Source organism: Scomber scombrus, chromosome 23, assembly GCF_963691925.1.
Source record: "Scomber scombrus chromosome 23, fScoSco1.1, whole genome shotgun sequence".
Taxonomy (NCBI): Eukaryota; Metazoa; Chordata; class Actinopteri; order Scombriformes; family Scombridae; genus Scomber; species Scomber scombrus.
The window spans coordinates 12,656,452-12,675,254 of record NC_084992.1 but is presented as its reverse complement, the minus strand read 5'-3'; the positions used below and the strand labels follow the sequence as shown (position 1 = coordinate 12,675,254).

Here is an 18,803-nt window from a genome sequence, read left to right as displayed (position 1 = left end):
TTAGTTCTTCAGGAAAACTGACAGCTGGAAATGTACACAAACAGAAATTAGGTTTAAGTTTACAAAACATCTTTCCCGCTCAGGTGGATATGTAATTATAGACTCACAGGGACTGCCCTGGATTAATCATAAATAAATCACCGGGAGTGCATGTTTTGCCTTCTTTACAGACTTTTTAAGAGCCTGTTTCAATCAGTGGTTCCCAACCTGCGGGTCGGGACCCCTTAAGGGGGTCACAAGATAAGGATGAGGGGTCAAAGGACAATTAACAGGACAGGAAAGAAGATAGAGCATACTTCTGGTACACAGAATTATATCTCACAAAATGTGGATGCTTTTACCTCTTCAGACCTCTGAAAGTATTCAAATAAAACAATGTGAGATGGGAGAATCACTCTGTAGTGGAGCAACTCACAGCTCACTGACACAATGTCACATGTGATAAGCGTTCACAGTAGACAATGCTTAGTTTCAAGGGGTCATAAGTTAAAGGCTGGGAACCACTGGTGTAGATGACTGTGGTTTAAGATATTAAAAACTGTTTTTAGGAAATAAAAACTTACTAGTTGGTCTTACTTTACATTTTAAATGCTGATTTTAACAACTATGTCATGTAGGCCTATGTTATTTGTTGTAATACATCGAATTCCCATTTACAATGTAAAATCTCTACATGGTCACATCATCTTATAATCATTGTCTCACTATTATTGGCATTAATGAAGCTGCACGGCAACAACAGAAAGACTTTCCTCACATCAACATATGGCTGTGACAACATGACTAAATAGGGGAAATACTTCAAAACAAACCTTTTAATCGTAACCTGAACAGTACTAATATTTGCTTACTTTACAGATTAGGCACTGCTGGCAATTAACCAAACTCTATGGTTAGCAGTAATTTAGCTCAGAAGTTGATTCAGCCTGCCCTCTAGTGGTCAAATTGTTTCATTACATGTAACACCAGATTGAACTGACCATAAGTGAGGTGTAGCTGAAACAAATCACATTGTGAATATATTAATGTTCTTTATTTATGCTGTAAAATTGTTGGTAAATACAAATATATAGTGTTTAACAATGTATGTTAGCATCACAAACTGAAGCAGTTCAAATGAAAAGGAAAAAGTCCTGTAGACCTTTTCCCCACAGTAAAAATAGACAAATACTCTTGCTGTTTATTAAAGGTACCTTGATTATAAATTTTATAGATTACAAATGTGATGGCCAGCCAGCTAGCTTTTATACTTTTCTGCTGTGTAGCAACAATAAAAAGCAGCACATCCATTTACATGATTACTGAACCACTCTCACTACTTTTATAAAAGCTCTAGAACTGTTTCAGCAGCCAGGTGGGGGCGGGTCCGCCAGGTTGGACAAAGTAGTTCCACCACCAGGGCTTCTCCTCTCTCTCCTCACGAGGCTGGCTTATATCCGCCATCTGGGTGTAGCGCTCGTACTGATTGTACGGGTCAAAGCGGTCATAGCTGCCCATGGATGGGATGGTGTCCTCCTCCTCCAGCATGTCTGTGTCTAGCAAGCTTTTTTGAAGTATGAAGTCCACTCGACCTGCTGTGCTCATCCGAGGAGGCAGGTGGATTTTCTTCATAGCTCGAGTGTAGCCTGGGGCCGAGGCGGTCACGATGTGGATGCCAGGGGTGAGAAGGCGCCAGTACTCTCCGTTTTCAGCTGTGCAGGCGGGGAAAGGTTTTTAGTTTACATGCATATTCTCTGAACACGACCACTTTTTTAAAGGGGCAGTCCACCACATACTCATGAAATCAATTACTCATCACAGGGAGTACTTTTTTTAACGGAAAGCCTGAACTACAAACTGGGGGTTTGTAGTTTGAAAGATACAGGCAGTATAAAGTTGACCAAGACTAACTCATTGTCAACAAGTGACACAAGGCCTGTTTAGATTTCAGACAAACTTCTGTATTATTAAATGCTAAGTCAGAATTATCAGAGAGTAAAGTTTCCTGATCAATTTGGATGTTGACATCAGAGCTGTTTACAAGTTGGTAACTGATATGTATGTACTGTAACTCCAGCCGTGATGCTACAACAGAAAGGCGCTGCTGTGTCGCTGCTGTGTTGCATTATTGTAAATGTAGAATTTAGTGTTTCGTTTTGACCCGTATCAGAAAATCAGGATATTGCTGTATTGATTTGGATCAATCTTGTATAATCACATCTCTCATGCTGGTTGTGGAAAACTAATGTGATAGATTTGGCAATGATAAACAAGCAAACAGCTGTGAAAAATGGTTTATCTTGTTATAATTTGATAAATATTACCTGTGGTAATGTCATGCCGTATTCCTCTGACTGATATCTGTACACCTTTTATTCCATTTCCCTCCTCATCTTTTACAATGCCTTTGATACCACGATGGGCCTGAGAAACAACACCACACAGGACAGGACATTTACAACCAGATCATTTCATATGCATGAATTATATATATACTAAATTCAGAGGTTGATAGATGATAGAGCATGTCAACAAAAACAAGAAAACTTGAACAGAATCAGGACTCATACTTACTGCTTCTAAAAATGTGATCAAAGCCTCGTGGTTTTCATGCCAGGCGATGAACAATTCCTCTTCAGGAGGGAATTTATCACAACCCAGCTCAACAGTCAATTCAAAACAGTTGGTGTGAAGATAGTTGAAGTCTTGCATACCTGACCAGAGACAAAAACAAAAATGCTTTACCCAGAAATCCATGAGAAACCTCATGACCTGATGTGCCTTCCACATTTTGGATCATAACTGGTCTTAGGGCGGCCTCTAGTGGCACCATCTAACGTCTCTTCCATGTAAGACACCAGCACCACATGTGAGAAATACTCGTTTCACTTACTTCCTGTAATGCTGGACCACTGTGCTCCATTAACGGTTCCTTTCTCACTGTGAGAGCGAGACGATCCACATTGTGCATTTTCATTGGACATTGTTTCATGGGAAGTTGAATACGTTTTTGCCAGAAGCTTGAAAACCTACAAAATAAAGAACAATGTCAAAGTTCATGAAAGATGAGAAGTCAAATATTAACTAAAGTCATGTTATTTCAAAACATTTCATTAGGGTTAGTAGAATAATTATTCATGCAGCTTTGGATCTCCAAACTTTTGAAGGGTACTGTATATCATTATTTTCCTATTCTTGGAGTGATGTTTATCAAGCAACTCTTTCACCTGATCGTCCGGTGTTGGGGAGAACATGTTGCGTTCCAGCGGGTGTTTGGAGAGATCGTACGGGTAGGACACCACTAGGTCCCCAGCGTGGAAGTTAGCAGAGAGCACAAACGGGATGGAGCGGATCCATTTCATGACAGCATATGTCTCTGGTGCAACCTGGATTGCAGCATTAAGACTTATTTCCAACCGTGAAATGAAACAAATCAAGTTTATTCCATTTAAAAAGCAAAATTACCCATTACATCATAAAATATCATTTAGTGACATGTGACATATATGAATATAGGTTCATACTGTACCTTACCAAACCAGTAAAAGTCTGGGATTGGGACGTGGTCGGTGCGGTAGCCCTTGCTTCTGCGTCGGGTGTATACGATGGATGTCAAATCAGGGAAGTTTCTGTTCAGGTCAACGTTCTGGGCGTTGTTTCGACCAATGTTCCAAGTGCTATATCTTTGACCCTGTGAAATTTACAGATGTGTGTTTTAGAAAATTTAAAATAATACATAAATCCTTTTGTTTTCATCAAGTCCCAAGAAAGGACTTTTTTTGTCCATCCAACAGCCCAAAAAACTAAAATATTCAATTAACAATTATATAAAACATACAAAAGCAGCAATTGAGAAGCTTTAACCTGAATATGTTTGAATAACTGCAATGATCAATCAATTAGCAAAATTGTTATAGTGAATTTACTGTTGACACACTGGAGTTCTTCTGTAATATCTGTGAATGCATATTTCATATTAATGTTTCAGTGTATTTGAATATGTTAAAAGCTTTGTCAATTACTGTTTCCAAGATCAAGCATGAACTTTAATCAGCAATTTTTCAAATCTTTATTTATTCAGGGTAATGTCACTGATCTGTTGGCCACTGAGCAGCTCCACTGGTGCACTTGATGTTAAGGCCCAATGGGGTAATGAGGGAGGGGCAAGTGTTGCTTCTTCACTTTTCCCACCCACATTTATCCTGCTGGTCTGGGGGATTGAATCCTCCGGTCACAAGTTTCTCTAACCTCTAACCTGGCCACCAAAGCCAACCAACATTTATAATGATGTTGACAAGAATCTAAAATTTTGGTTTCTGTGTGATACTAAGAATAGCTGTTAAATGGACTTTGGGGTGAGAAGCTCGGGTATTCAGGTTTCAAATTTCACAAGTACATGTGGAAAAGTAAAGTGTTGGTTTAACAAAGGTATTAAAAAACAGATACAACTCAAACTGCACAGCAATTTATGTGTGTAAGTGTGAAGAGCTAACCTCTTCCTCATCACCATCATTAGTGTCCTGGAGTCCATTTACAGCCACCTCGTATCCATCAGGGTTCATGGAGGGCAGAATATGGATGCGGGTGGTGTTGATGAGAGTCTGGATGCGCTCGTTCCCATGAAGATACTCCGAGCACAGGTACTGAGCCAAGAAGATCAGTAGCTGCCGACCCATGACCTCATTTCCGTGCATGTTGCCGATGTACTTTATCTCTGGCTCAACTGCAGAGGGTCACATTTAGCTGGTTTAACTTCATTAGTAATGAAAAAAAATGATCTCCACTGACTCTGACTGAATCTGTCTACTTACGCAGTTCGTGTTGGCCGGGGTTATTTGAGAACTCGATCACCAGCAGCTCCCTGCCCTCCATGCTGCGGCCGATGCTGTAGGTTTTGGCTATGTCGGGGCACTGCTCCTCAGTTTTCTTCAAGATATTGATCATCTGAGCATTGCTGTGATAGATGAACTGCATTATAGAGGCTGTATCCTCTGGAGGAATAATGTCCATGTTTTCAAGGTCCTCTTCATCTTGCTGTGCTGTAAAGAAAATGTGGCATTTCTCATTATTTGAGCACAATATGCCTTTAACTGTCATAATGACTGATCACATTTAAGAGATATCAAACCGAAGTGCTGTTGTTATTCCTGAACAGCTGCCAGACTATAAATAAGCTGTTTGTGGAATCTGGTATGTACAGCAAAAACAAAAAAAAAAGTGTGGAAAGTCAGTTTAACACCAGCTGCCTTATGAACCAAAATGTGCTTATTTCAGCTGATACATTAGACTAGATTATTTTTGTATTCACACCCATTTTGACACCAACAGAAACCATTAATAGCTCCAAACCCACATGGAACACATTACACTTTGTTAGTTTCGGACTCAAAAGGCCCAAGACTGCATCTGTCAACACTAATAGTTAAATTCAGGGTTTTTATACTGCATGAAACTGTTTTTATAATATGTTCAACCTTCTTTATCTTTAACAAGAACTTGCAAGTACAACTGACCCTTTCACATTAACTAAGATTCATTCTCTATACCTTTCTACTTTGAGGCAGACTCCCCACCCCCCCCCTTATCTCCTCTTTGATTTATGTATGGATCTGCAGCACACATGCTATATTAGAACTGCTTGTCAGATGGTCAAACAGCTTCACAATATATTCATATTCAAATTCTAAAGAACAATAGAAAACAATAATATAATCATATAATCAAATTGCTGTTACAAGGAACCTTTTTTGTATTTGCAGCTCAAGTACAGTAATAGGAAAATAACCGACCCTGCTGTGATAATAGAGTGCGTGGGATCTAGTGTTACATCTCCCTGCTTTCAGGTTCTAAATCCTTCAGTGTATCAGTGTTTTTGACCAATAAATGTACAGTTAATGACCAAAAGGGCATATGGTGGAAAAATTAGATTCTACAACATACTGCTTTCAAATATTCATGTGAAATGTTCTTTTTATTACTATCGTCTATTTTGTATAAACAATAAAGTATTTTTTACTCTCCATTATAGCCTCTCAGCCACAGTTCAGAAGCATGCATCTCCACAGCCTTAAGGAGCCAAAGACTGTGTATTGGCACCTTAAAGTAAAATACAGTGTGTCATTTTATCACGGTTTAACATTGTAATACTCTCTGCTTTTCTGTTAACAAGACCAAAAGTCACAATCATGTTTGTGGCTCTTTGAGGCTGTACTCTGTTAAGCCAACATCAGCACTCTAACGTGCTGATTTTAATCCGGTATAATGTTGACCATGTTAACCATCTTGGTTTAGCATGTTAGCATGCTGACATCTGCTAATAAGGGACAAACACATACAACTGCTGAGGTTGATGTGAATTTTGTTTAAAGGATCAGTGGTAAGGTTGCAGATTGCAACCAACTGAATACACCACCCCTTTCAAGTGAGTGGGAGAACCTTCAGTGGCCACAAATCTCACAAAAAACATGAAAAGCCCCCTCAGGAGCCAGTGTTTGGTTTGTCTGTTTTGGGCTACCATAGTAACGTGGCAGTGCATCATGACAGCCTCTGTGGAAGAGGACCTGTAGATATAAAAGGCTCATTCTAAGGTACTGAAAATACAATCATTCTATTTTTAGGTGATTATACATTAATGGAAACATACTTATGAATATTATATTCCATTTCTGCCAAGTCTGTTCCACTAGATGCACCTAAATTCAATGCACTGAACCTTTAAGTGTTGGACAAATTGCAATTTTGACCTGCTGGTAGCACAAGAGGAAAGGTCAGGAGATCACAAATCAATTGGATTCTTCCTCTGGCACCATGTACAACATTTTATGGACTTTCTTCAACAGAGTGGTGGATCGACCAAAAGACCTACACTGGTTTCCATAGAGTCATGCCACAAACATGGCAAAAAATAAGAAATACTTTCGCTAATAACCAGTGACCTTGCACCAGACCTGACCCCTTAAAGTCTTGACATTTAAGGATTTTCCACAGTGCAGCCTCAGTGTAAAAACAAAGGAGCTTCTGGCTATGTTATTAACTCAAGACCTCTTCAAAAACACACACTGGGCCCTTGTGTTACAGTCATACTGAGATGTTTTCTAGATGACCTTGTTTACATACAGAGAAGAAACAAACTGCACCCACTTGTCACTTCCTTTGTTACATAACGCACCACAGGTTATGCAAATGTTTCTAGTTTCTATCTTAGACTCACTGTGCAGCATCATCGTGTGAAGAGGTCACATCATATCAAAACAGGAACAACTGCATCAGTTTGAAATAGATGGGAATATGGGACTAATTACACAGATCCGACGTGCTGCCAGACATCTGAACCAAATTCTACTTTGCCAAAAAACATTTTCATGACAATAAAATGTGAGACACTTTGATAGGGTGCTAGAGTTTAAGACAATGTATTGCATTAATTGACTTTTATGACTATGTACACAGTTTACTGTAAACAAATGCTAAAATGATGTGACTAAATCAGCTCCTGCTGCTCTTCCCATGCAGATGTTTCTACTGTTCTTGCTCTCATATGACTCACACATGATTGGCTTGTTATTTATCCTCTTTCGAAACCTGTTTTGCACTTTGAGAATTTACGACAGTTTTTAGAAAACATGGTCACTGTTTTGCCTTTCTGCAGTGCATTACAGCACAGTTTATAAGGACAGGTTTGTCATGAAAACACATATGCAAATATCCACAGGACTAAATGGTTTATGTGGGGAAAAAAGGCATTCCAGTTGGACTTCATTTTGACATGAGCCACATCAGCATGTGTGCAAACCAGATGCCTGTTAAAAACATGTTTAGGAAAAATTTTCCCTTGAACCTCAAAGCAACATACTTGCATGTCTCTTGCAGATGAACACGAAAAAATTATCACATCTGCAAATATTATTGTATAGCACCAAAATCAAAACAACCAACACTAAGGTGTCAGGTCACAGTACCAATGATATTCTCACCTCTGAGGCCCTCCAGCGGGTCATAACATCCCTCCTCCTCACCATTGAAGAAACGATCACAGTCCAGGAAGTAGGGCCATGCCATCTCTATCCCGTCAAATGCGTGGCTGCATTTTTTACGCACCGCCTCACAGGTAGAGCGACAGGGCTTCAGAACTATGTCTTTCTCACAGCGCGGGGCCAACACTGAGCAGCCCAGCATGCGGATGTCTGGGTTGCACTGTCCGCCGAGCAGGGATTCAATCACACTCATGAGAAGGTACTCGGCTCCGACTTCTGCATCTTCACGGGTCTTGTGGCCGAGAATGTTTGGGAACATGGTCTGAGTGTAAGACATGTCGTCGCAGTAGGACAGCAATAGATCTGCGCATTTGGCTGAGGTGAAAATGAAGGTAAAATTCAGATAGGGGCTGCAAGCAAGAGGAATATTTTTGGAATGAATTGATGTACAGATTGCTCAGCAAAAAGTGTAGGCAACAATTATCAACAGCCTAATATCTAATATTAACTTTACCAGTCGTATTCAGAGGGATCAAGACATGCATCTCCATCTGTCAAGCACTTAATCATGAGCCTCACTGCGCTGTCTTCCATCATCCAGCCCCAAATATTTCTATTATCTCTGGAAATTAGAATTTGAATATTTCATACTACGATTGATCATCTAAAAATACACATGATGGTTTCATTGCCTTTGGGCCGGATTCCATTAAGACTACACCCAGTGTGACTTATGATATCATCTTTTCTGTTGTGAAAAACACTGACTCAAGTCACATCCCCTGGGATGTAAGTGTACAGACACATGACCAATCAGCGAGGGTGGAGTGATTTCAGAGCATGATCTTATTCTGATGTCAGAGGCACAAAAAATGAAGTAATTTTGGGCTCAGAGCTACCAAGAATAAAAAACCTAGAAAGGTGATCAGCTGCTACAACATACAGAAATCTGGTTGACAAACAGTCCATGCATGACAGCTCTCTTCCACCAGGGTACTTACGTTTTTCTTCCACTGTTGGCCTGCATAGTCCTGCAAGATACATCAGTATTAGTTAACACTGTGGCAGACACTAGATGGCAGAGTGGTTTTTATAAATGGCTCACTGTGGCCTACAAAAATGCCTGTCTGTCTACAAAGTCTTATTAAGTCACAAGAAATGTCACATACATTACTGGATTATAAATCTTAATCATTATGGTTGAAAAGCATGTCTTTTATCATGAAAATTGCAGTTATACCAGTTGACAAGCTACAAGCCTGCTTCTAATCATATTTACAACATCATAGTGTAGATTTAAGTTTAAAAAGTTGCATAAAAGATTCTTTTTTTTCTCCTTTCAGTTTTGCAGCATGAAAGTCAGATTCTGAATCTGAGACTGTACATGAAATGATGTCATATGTAATTCATGCAGCAGGTCCGGATGCACGCAGAAAAAAAAAATGAAGTAGAAATCACATGAAGCAGAGAAACTTTACCTCGGACTCCCGGGTCACACCGTCGAGGTGAACACGAAACGAGAAGTAACATCTGCAGCAGGATCAGCAGCATGATGCACATTTTCCGCGATTTATATTCCATATCGATGTGGCACCTCACACACGCAGCCAGAGTGTGTGTGTGTCTATGAGTGTCCGTCTGTGTGTGTGTGTGTGTGTGTGTGTGTGTGTGTGTATGTATGTGTGAGAGAGAGAGTGTGTAAATCTCCCAAGTCTGCAGAAATCCCCTCTGAACTTCCTTGAAAGCGACATTATTACACGCATTACGGTCAACTATCAAATTACAGAGGAAATGTCTCTGAGGTGAAATAGGGATACGTGCGTGGAGATGTGCACGTGCCTTATGACGCTAATTTACACAGATTTAAAATAAATTGACGGGACAGCATGCGAGATTATTTTTACTATTTACCTCACCTTGACTCCAACTGTTGATTTTTTATATACTTGCGTGCATCGTTGTGTTAAGTCAGTGCATGTGTCCACTATATTAACTTAGCACTCTCACCCTATTCACCTCATGTTTTTTCTCTATTATTATTATTATTATTAGTTGTAGTAGTAGTAGTAGTATTGATATATTTGTGTGAATGTGTGTGTGCTACTCATAAGGACAAACTGCAGACTATAGACCAGTTAATTTGGGATGGCTTGTCCAACTTGAGTCAGAAACCCTGTCCTCCATTGGGAAAAAGCAGATTTTTGGGTCAGTGCGGTAGTTAAGGTTAGGTTAAGTCAAATCTCTCATTGACATCTTCACTTATTGGATGAGTTAACCATATGTTAATGACCTTGCTGTTGTGAAGTGTTGGCATCAGCAACTTGTGATGAGTCAATTGTGCTCACCCAGTAGAGGGCATCATAACACTAGTGCAATGACTGTATAAAAAAATAAAAAAAAATAAAAAAAGAAACATGAATGCAAAGGTTTGTGACATTACCCCCAAAGGTTTCTCACCTCCATCGGTTAGCCAGAAAGTCAACTTATGAGCAAAAACAAAGAAGCTTAAGGTCAGGAGCTACCAGCAGCCACATCACTGACTATGACTGGCTGGTTTAGGCACCTGACAAATCAGAAAACACTACCTAAAACATGCCTCCCTTTAAAGGCCATGGTCTGACATGAATCAAGCATTTTCTGGAAAAGTTTGAAAAGTTTTAATTATTTGACACAACAAATGTTTGTATTTCTTCCTTCCCTGAGCCTTTCTCACTGATTATGAAGAGGGCATGGCTCATTTCGGAAAAGGTGACATCTCATACTTCTATGTGCCAATCAGACTTTAGCAACATTTGAATCAGAACTGATTTGTTTGATCATAGTTCCAGGCCACTATCAGTCAAATCGGATCAAACCACATTCACACAGACCTGATAAAGCAGTGTTTGAGTGTTAAATTGATCATTTCCCCTAAACTTTAACTTTCATTGTTGCTTAGTTACTGTTGTTGTGAATATTTGTTGTAATAAGGAAATACTTGAGATTTTAAACCACATCTTCAGGGGCTTTAAGCTTTAAACGTCTCCTTAATGGAAAAAATAATAATCTAAATTACTACCAACACAGATAAGAAGCGAACGCCTCATGGGGAGACTTTATTTGCCTCATGTGGTAAACACCTAACCTGGTTTCTATGCATCACGTTAATTTAATGTGATGGTAGCCTCATCACATATACATTTCGTCTTCGCGACCTACATTTTTTAAGTAAGATTGTTTTACTCTTTCAACTAATTATAGGGTTTTTGCTCCTTCCAGCTGAGCTTATCTTAATTAGCATAATGGGTAGCATGATTATTCATCATGCAGGCAGGCGCAGGAACCCTGGGTTCATCACTGCATGGACTATCATGAGAGTGAGCACGGCCCTGTGGCTGTAATGAGTAAAGTGGAGCTGAGGGTGGTGCAAGCTGGAGTTAAATACTACTGTATCCTTCAGCTAAATCAGGAAAATCAATTAGATCTTTTATAGGGTCATTTATTATGCTGGTTATTGGACGGCCCAGAAACTGAATGCACATAGAGCCACCTGGGAGGGAGACAAGCACCAACAAATACTTAATAAGTAAGCAAGTCACACACCAGGTTTTTATATTATTTTTTTAATAATAGGAGTAAACAAGGAAATTAATAACCTAAATAGGGCTGTTTTTCAAGAATACACATCATAAATCATAAATCTGTGTGCCCCGCTAGCAGTGTTTATACCCATCTATACTTGTGATGAACAAACACCTGTGCAGAAAAGCAGAGCTGTAAAAGGTCTGAAGCTGCACTGTAACTGATTTTGTAATCTGAACAGTTTTTATTGTTATTAAGTTGGCTCTGCCTTAGTTGTAACTTTAGCCAAAAGATAAAAATAGTTCAAATAGTAAAATATTTTTATAGTAATAACAAATGCAGTAATAATACTGTAAATGAAAATACAGTCATAATACTGTAAAATAAAACACCTTACTTATACTGAAATTGCAACGCTGTACCACTGTAATAGAGTAAAAATACTTTGAAGTACTTTTACAATTTTTTATGGTGTGTTGAAGTGTAACGGTATTAGCAGGCCTCAATAGTTGAAAAAATGAGGCTGAAAGTATACAGTATATTATTAAAAGGTTTGCCAAATACATGTGAAGTACCCTTTTGTTAACTGCCATCATTTCACTGCCATTATTTTCTGTATAGTTTGGTTATTGGTTGGTTATAGTTTATTTTAATCTCTTTTTTGTCTTAACCACATAGTTAGCAACGTTTCCAGGATTTGATTTTCATCCAAATGGAGACAGACATTCTCCTCTCAATCAACAACCATAATATCTCAAGTGACGAATCAGTGTGCCATTGCCCTTCCCAAAAATAGACTTAAGTGTTTGGAGAGTTTGAGATATTTACTTGCAGACTGGGTCAAGTTCCTGTTGTCAGTAGAAGTTTATAATGTCCCTCGACTGTCAGAGAAGGAGTCACTATAGAAACTATAGTTTCAAGAGTGGGTTGACACTCAGACTTGGTTGTTCTTTGCACTGTACTGTAGGTTAAGCAGCTGTGAGATAAATATTTTTCCATGCATATATTCTCCATTAGAACAGTTTAATTAGCAGTTTCTCCTTTATCAGTTTCTGATGAATGGGGTTAATTAGAAAGATGTGCTAATATAGCCAATGGCTGGCTCCAGTACAACCTTGAGTCGCTTTTAGCATCTCCAGAATTGCGTGAATTCAGAGGTGCTGGTGGTTGAGTTAGCCATGAAAATGAAAATTCCTTCACTTAATGCTGCAAATAATTACTGTTGGTCTGCTTCCATGTATCAAATTAAGTCATTACAGAGTCAAAATAAATCACAATTGCTAATTGGCAAAAAATAATCTTTGACCCACATCTTTAATTACACTTGGCGATAATATGATTGCAACAGAGCTTGCTCATGTGACACAGCGGTCCTTTTTTATGTTCCATATCATCTACGATGTAATTACTTTAAATCCACGAGGCAGATGGATGAAAAACGATTCAGTAACAGGTGAACAAGGAATCAAATTTACTTCAAATGTTCACTTCTTTGCAAAATTCTTAATTCATCTTATTAAACTTCCTATATAAATTTTAGATACAGAAATTGACCAACATTTTCTCCGTAAATATTATCAAACCATTTGATTAAAAGTCCTATATCTTCCATTTAGTGTCCAAAACTTTAACTTTTCCTGGGTGAATTAAATTACACAAACTCACAAATTGAATCCTCAAATAAAATATGATCAAATGACATCATCCAGATTCAATGACATTGTTGTGAAAACATTAACAATTTTAATAGCTTCATAATTGACAACTTTTATTGCACATATTCCACTAATAGCTAATGACACTGCCAAAGAACAGCAAGTGGCTCACAGGAGGAAAAATACATGTGCATAAAATACATCCAAATAAACAGATTTTTTTAATATAATAAAGCAGCTTTCCCTTGTAAAGTATACAACAGCTGAAAAAGTCACATATTCAAATCTGGCACAAACACAAAACAGTGTGTTTAAAGCACTTTGAAAGCATTTCCTATGCTACATCACATCGTTTCCCCATTTGAGGAAAATCAACTAGACAAAAAGTTGTTCCTGTACAGTGCAAAATATATACCATCATGTAAATATCCATAGAAATATTGTCTTTCAGTCAACTGGCAAAACAAAGCACAGTTGTACAAATGCATTTCAGTTAAAAGTGGGCTATCCCTAGTACATTCAGTTACAAACTCACACTTCAAAGGACAAATCTGGTCATATTATATATTTATTATTATTGTCAACTCAATTCCTATAAAAAGACCCAAACCAATAATGAATTGAATATCAAACTAAGAATTATTGCCTGTTTCCAAGGCTGAATATATTTCACTATAATTTGGGTTCAGGAACAATCATCTCACTTTAGTCTCATTTCTTGTGCTTCCTCCCTTACAACCCCCAAACCCGTTTTCTACTTATTTGGCTCCATCTTTCTCATTTCATGAACCACAGGGGGTGGCCACCAGTTGTGTAATGCGCTTCTTCACTGTTATGGCTTGAATAAGTACTCCAAATTAAGTGATAAAATACGTGAAACTCCTACTTCCTTAAACTTTGGAGACCTTTTGTCGTCAGGGTTACAGTAATTATGTGGTTAGGGTTGGGGGCGATGGTGGACATGTTTTTTTTTTTTAAATAGTGTTGACTCACGGGGGGAAAAAACTGTCTTCTCCATCCAATGTCTGCTGGCCCATCCATCCACAACCATCTCCTTCCTCTGCTGACTTTAGGAATACAATAACATCCGCTGATTTCCCATCATAATTACAATACCCCTAGAGGGCTTCTGTCTCTCAAATGTCAATATATGACATTTTTGGGTACTTGCACAGTCAAATGATTCTTACAGGCTGCAAAGATCTCTCAAGAGTCTCCCAATTATGAAGCCATGGAGCTTGATTGAGACAGGCACCCGCCTATATCTCTTGGTTCCTCACCAAACCTTCTGACAAATAGTATCTTCAATATCAATTCAAATCTGTGTTATCCACAGCTGAAAAACAGTCCCCCATAAAATTAACTATTTACTCCAATTTGAATTGAGTTTGCTAAAAACTACAGTGCCCAGCTGTTTTCGGACATTGTTTAGCCTTTTTTTTAAATGACACTACATAGGTATGTAACTGTTTTTGGTGGGCGGGTTGGTGGTTAAGATGGGTGCCACAAACACAACTTTTCCATTTCAATTCTGGCAGGCGACACCCCTTTCTGATTCATTTACTGTCTGTATCTCCACCATCACTCTGAGATAAAGGGAACAATGCCAAAAAGAACAATATCCAAGATTCACATCTTGTGTATGAATAAATGAGTTTGGGGCTGAGAGTTAAAGAAGTTGGAAAGTATCAAAAGGGGTCGAGTGCACTGTTGGTTTTGGTCTTTTCAAGGGACTTGCTGACAAAAACAAAAACATAAAATATCACCAGCCCTAGCCTTTTAATATTATGGTGTAAATGTTATTTGCCTTTGGCTCCATTAACTAGTAGCTCTGAGAGAATTAGACAAAGTGCATTAATATTCAGTGACTGACATGACACTGCAAAGTAGTCTAACACGGTCAATACAGAACATGGCAATAATGTGCAGCAGTTGAGTCTCCATCCTTTCACCATACAGATATTTCAGATACATTTTCCAGAACCAGGAACAACTTAGTCTTTTGCTGCCTTTCACATCTTCACTCCGCCGCTATCGACCATCCGCCTCTGGCTCTGTCTCTGCGTTTTGTGGCTGAGGAAAGGTCACTGCAAGTGGATTAGTCAAAATCATTATAAAGTGGTTGGTACAGTACAAAAGGCCGCTTTACACATGTGTCTCAAAATGATGAGGGGGGGCCCTACAGTAGGGTCTCCAGCAGGGTGGTCCTTCAGTTTGAGATTAATCTGAACCCATGACTTATTCAATGAAACTGATTCATTTTATCTGTGTGTGTATGTCTGTCTTCCTGTCACCGATGAATCACACATCCCTTGTTTACCAATACTGTCTGAAGCCAGCGTCTCCGCATCGTCCATCATTCCCCATCTGTCTTGCCCTCGCCCTCTTCTTTCTCTTTTTCAACTCTTTTCTCATTCATCCTCCCCCTTGTCCCTGCCTTTTTAATTCTTCTCTGCCAACCATCTTCCTTATTCTTGTTCTCTCTTTGACCCCCCCCCCCCCCCCCAACCACAATCTTACCCAGCTATCTGCTATCTTTTCCCTTCCTATCAATATCCTGTCCACTCTGTCTCTCATTCTCTTCCTCCTCCCACCTTATTCCAAGAGGCAACCTTTATTTTTGGCCCGTTGCGTGTATCTGTCATGTCCGTGCGTTCGCCATTAGCTGATCCTCTGCAGACAGTAGTCGTTCTCCGTGTCTAAAGAGCTGTTATGGCCAGATGAGGGGTACAGGTCACGGCGGAGCAGCCTGTTGACGACGGTAACCAGGACTTTCTTGTACTGCTGACGTAGGAGAGAGTAGGCGAAGGGGTCGGACGCAGCCTTGCTGTATGTCAGGCACTTACTGATGATTCCCCAGTGGCGGTTTATGTCCACGAAGGGTAGAAGCTCGGCCAACCTGAAGGGGCGGCAGCAAAAACATAACTAAACAAAGTATATTATAGTCATTCTCACAGTGGTGATAAAAGTTGAGTAGAGAATATTCACCTTTGAAAAGCTAGAATAAGAGACTTGAGGCATTGCTTTCTTCAAAACAATTAATTGATTATCAAAATAGTTTTAGCTTATTCATTTTCTGCTGACTGAATGATTAATCGACCAATCATTGCATCATACACACTATTTTAGATTCACCTAAAGTTTTTATGATTGCAGGAGTTGCACCAGTTCAACATGGTTATATTATTTTGATATTATACGGCCCTGCAGTCAAGTCAAGTCAATTTTGGGGAGGCATTTGTCTTTTAAAAAAATGAATCATAAGATTCAACCCCCCTCCCCATCCAAAGAAGTTCCCTACAGTCCCTTATGTTCTCCTAATTAAAGGCAGTGTTATGAAAATAGAAAGGCTGTGTCAGGTTTAAGCATATAACAATTTCCACTGCAGCTAAATGATGTGCTTAAGGGGCCCATTTAAAAGCAGAAAAGATAACACATGAACCTGAATTATCATAATTAGCTGTTTGGGTTTCAACAGTCACTCAGGCTACTTCCAGTGGGTAGGTTTGGTCAGGAGGTTACTCCAATTACTACGACACTTTTCCTTGTTAATGTGCTCTCCCTCTTCCCTCCCATATGTTTCACGCACCACAAATGTCCAGCTGATGGATCATCAGCACCACACCTGGCTGACAACAGTTTTGCGAGCCTCTGTAACTTTTTCTCTTTTTTTCTGTGTCAGCAACCGCAACCTGTCTATTGTCCTCAACTGTATTGTGATTATTTCAGTGGAAGCACCATGCAGAGCCACCTGTTTATGGGTCAATGCAGGTGGCTAATGAGCCATCTCACGGTTCTCAGAAATGTAAGAATTCAAATCAGCAGGTGAAAATGAGCAGTGTTGTGTTAACTGAGGACGAACTGTTATGTGATTGTGCACTTTCGGTGTTGATGTTTCACTAATCGTATCCCATGTTGGGACAGATCTGTCTCTTATGAGTCTTTACACTACACAAAACAAACCCAAATGAGTTATTTACCCATTATATTCACACTAAACACAATTATTCACGAGGTAATTACTCAAACTTATCATTGTAATAGGGCTTGTTCTTTCAAGAGTTGCACAAGACTTTTGCAATAAATTAAATAACTGATGGGTTACTTGACTTACCTTGTAATTACATAAGGAGCAAAGCAGATGATGAATGAGCCGATGAAGATGCTTATCTTCTTTGTGGCTCTCTGCTTTCTCCTCTTTTGCTCGGCTAAACATCTCTGTTTCACGCTGAAAACAGCAAAGGACTTTTAATCTTTTTCCACATTTGTGACAAGACTGTGAATCATTAAGTATAACAGCATACATATTAATGAGAAAACGTGCTTATTAATGAGGGAAAGTATGAGGTGAATTACCTTGGGTGAATATCGACCAACAGGAAAAGAGTCTGCATGGTGATAATGTCAATCCTCTTGCAGTGAAACCTGGCGACTTTCAACACCTTCAAGTAGGTGAAACACAGGATGAGCAGGGACAGGATGAAGCTTGTGGCGTGAAAAACGACGGTGAAGATTGAAAACTTAATCCTGTCACTGCCTCCCTTGCTCGGCTGTAAGGTGCAGGACGCATACACGTCGCTGTAGTCGAGCCAAGAGAAGAGCAGCGCAGTCAGGGAGAAGGTGAAGGAGTGGAGCCAGGAGTAGCAAACCATAATCAGCGCGTCCTTGTAGCGCATTTTAGTGGAGTAACTGAGCGGGAAGACCACCGCTATCCACCGGTCTATGCTGAGAGCTGCCATACTCAACATGGTGTTTGCAGTCAGAAAAGTCTCCAGAAAGCTCACCGTGTGGCATATGCAATCCCCAAAAGGCTGCTGATTCCTGATAATCCCCACCAAGGTGGCCGGCATGTTCAAAACAGTGATGAGTATGTTGCAGAAAGACAAGTTCATGGTGAAAACACCAGGCACCTGCCTGCGTATCTCGGTGCTGTGGACGAAACATAGCAGCACCAATAAGTTTGACAACAGCGAGACGACTGCAACCACGACGATGAACAACGCGAAAATAATTTCAGCAAAGTCCATTTCTCACTCCAGAAAGTCCGCTCTCGGGTTACCTGCGCATGTTGTTGATAATAAACACCTGAAATCAACCATGGTCACCCGTCGCTCATGACTCCAGCCGCTCCCAAAATTAATTTCAATTAAATCCTCCTGTGTCCTCGCCCCGCCGTCCTATCCAACTTTCCCCGAGCGCTGTCCAGCGTGCTGAATCGAGTAGACGCCGCCACCATCTCTCTCCTCAAACTTACCGATTATTTCCCATTAACATCCGTTAAGTGCGAGGGAGCAGCTTTGAAAAGGGAAGCAGGATGTGTGTGTGTATGTGTATGTGTGTGTATGTGTGTGTGGCGCGTCTTTCAGCAGCTAAGACCATCTAAACAGCCCACTCATGAAGATCTGGTAGGGGACTGAACGGGACCAGAGTAGAAAGCTGCATGCCTACTAAAATGATCATTTTTACATATCACGTGAATAAACGGCCATCACAGCAGGAAAACATGAGAACAACTTGTCCTAGTCACAAAAACATCCCACTTCAACAATCAACTGTTTCCTACATATGTTGGGATACCCGTATCTCCGTTGTTCAATTTCCTTGCGCAAACTTGTGCGCAAATACAAATCAATCA

General features: G+C 39.7%; 2 protein-coding genes across 2 annotated transcripts; both read right to left on the bottom strand.

Annotated features, from left to right (window-relative positions):
* Positions 1-1,017: 1,017 nt before the first annotated feature.
* LOC134005696 (carboxypeptidase Z-like) lies at positions 1,018-9,573 on the bottom strand. The gene is made up of 11 exons (XM_062444673.1): positions 9,431-9,573; positions 8,954-8,983; positions 7,953-8,327; positions 4,791-5,018; positions 4,473-4,702; positions 3,509-3,670; positions 3,207-3,365; positions 2,873-3,008; positions 2,554-2,693; positions 2,304-2,403; positions 1,018-1,691 (listed from the first exon to the last, which is right to left on the bottom strand). Exons 1-11 carry the CDS (start codon positions 9,531-9,533, stop codon positions 1,333-1,335), a joined length of 2,022 nt encoding a protein of 673 aa, XP_062300657.1. The 5' UTR covers positions 9,534-9,573; the 3' UTR covers positions 1,018-1,332.
* Positions 9,574-15,829: 6,256 nt separating this feature from the next.
* On the bottom strand, positions 15,830-18,195 carry gpr78b (G protein-coupled receptor 78b). The gene is made up of 3 exons (XM_062445058.1): positions 17,525-18,195; positions 17,283-17,396; positions 15,830-16,067 (listed from the first exon to the last, which is right to left on the bottom strand). The coding sequence occupies exons 1-3, from the start codon at positions 18,193-18,195 to the stop codon at positions 15,830-15,832; spliced, it is 1,023 nt and encodes a 340-aa protein (XP_062301042.1).
* Between the last annotated feature and the right edge of the window lie 608 nt (positions 18,196-18,803).

Coding starts and splice junctions, on each gene's coding strand:
- LOC134005696 (XM_062444673.1), bottom strand. CDS start 9,533: ATGGAATATAAATCGCGGAAAATGTGCATCATGCTGCTGATCCTGCTG. Junction 2,404..2,553: donor TGATCACATTTTTAGAAGCA/GTAAGTATGAGT, acceptor GTTGTTTCTCAG/GCCCATCGTGGTATCAAAGG. Junction 1,692..2,303: donor ACGGCATGACATTACCACAG/GTAATATTTATC, acceptor CCGCCTGCACAG/CTGAAAACGGAGAGTACTGG.
- gpr78b (XM_062445058.1), bottom strand. CDS start 18,195: ATGGACTTTGCTGAAATTATTTTCGCGTTGTTCATCGTCGTGGTTGCA. Junction 17,397..17,524: donor TTGGTCGATATTCACCCAAG/GTAATTCACCTC, acceptor TGCTGTTTTCAG/CGTGAAACAGAGATGTTTAG. Junction 16,068..17,282: donor GCTCCTTATGTAATTACAAG/GTAAGTCAAGTA, acceptor CCGCCCCTTCAG/GTTGGCCGAGCTTCTACCCT.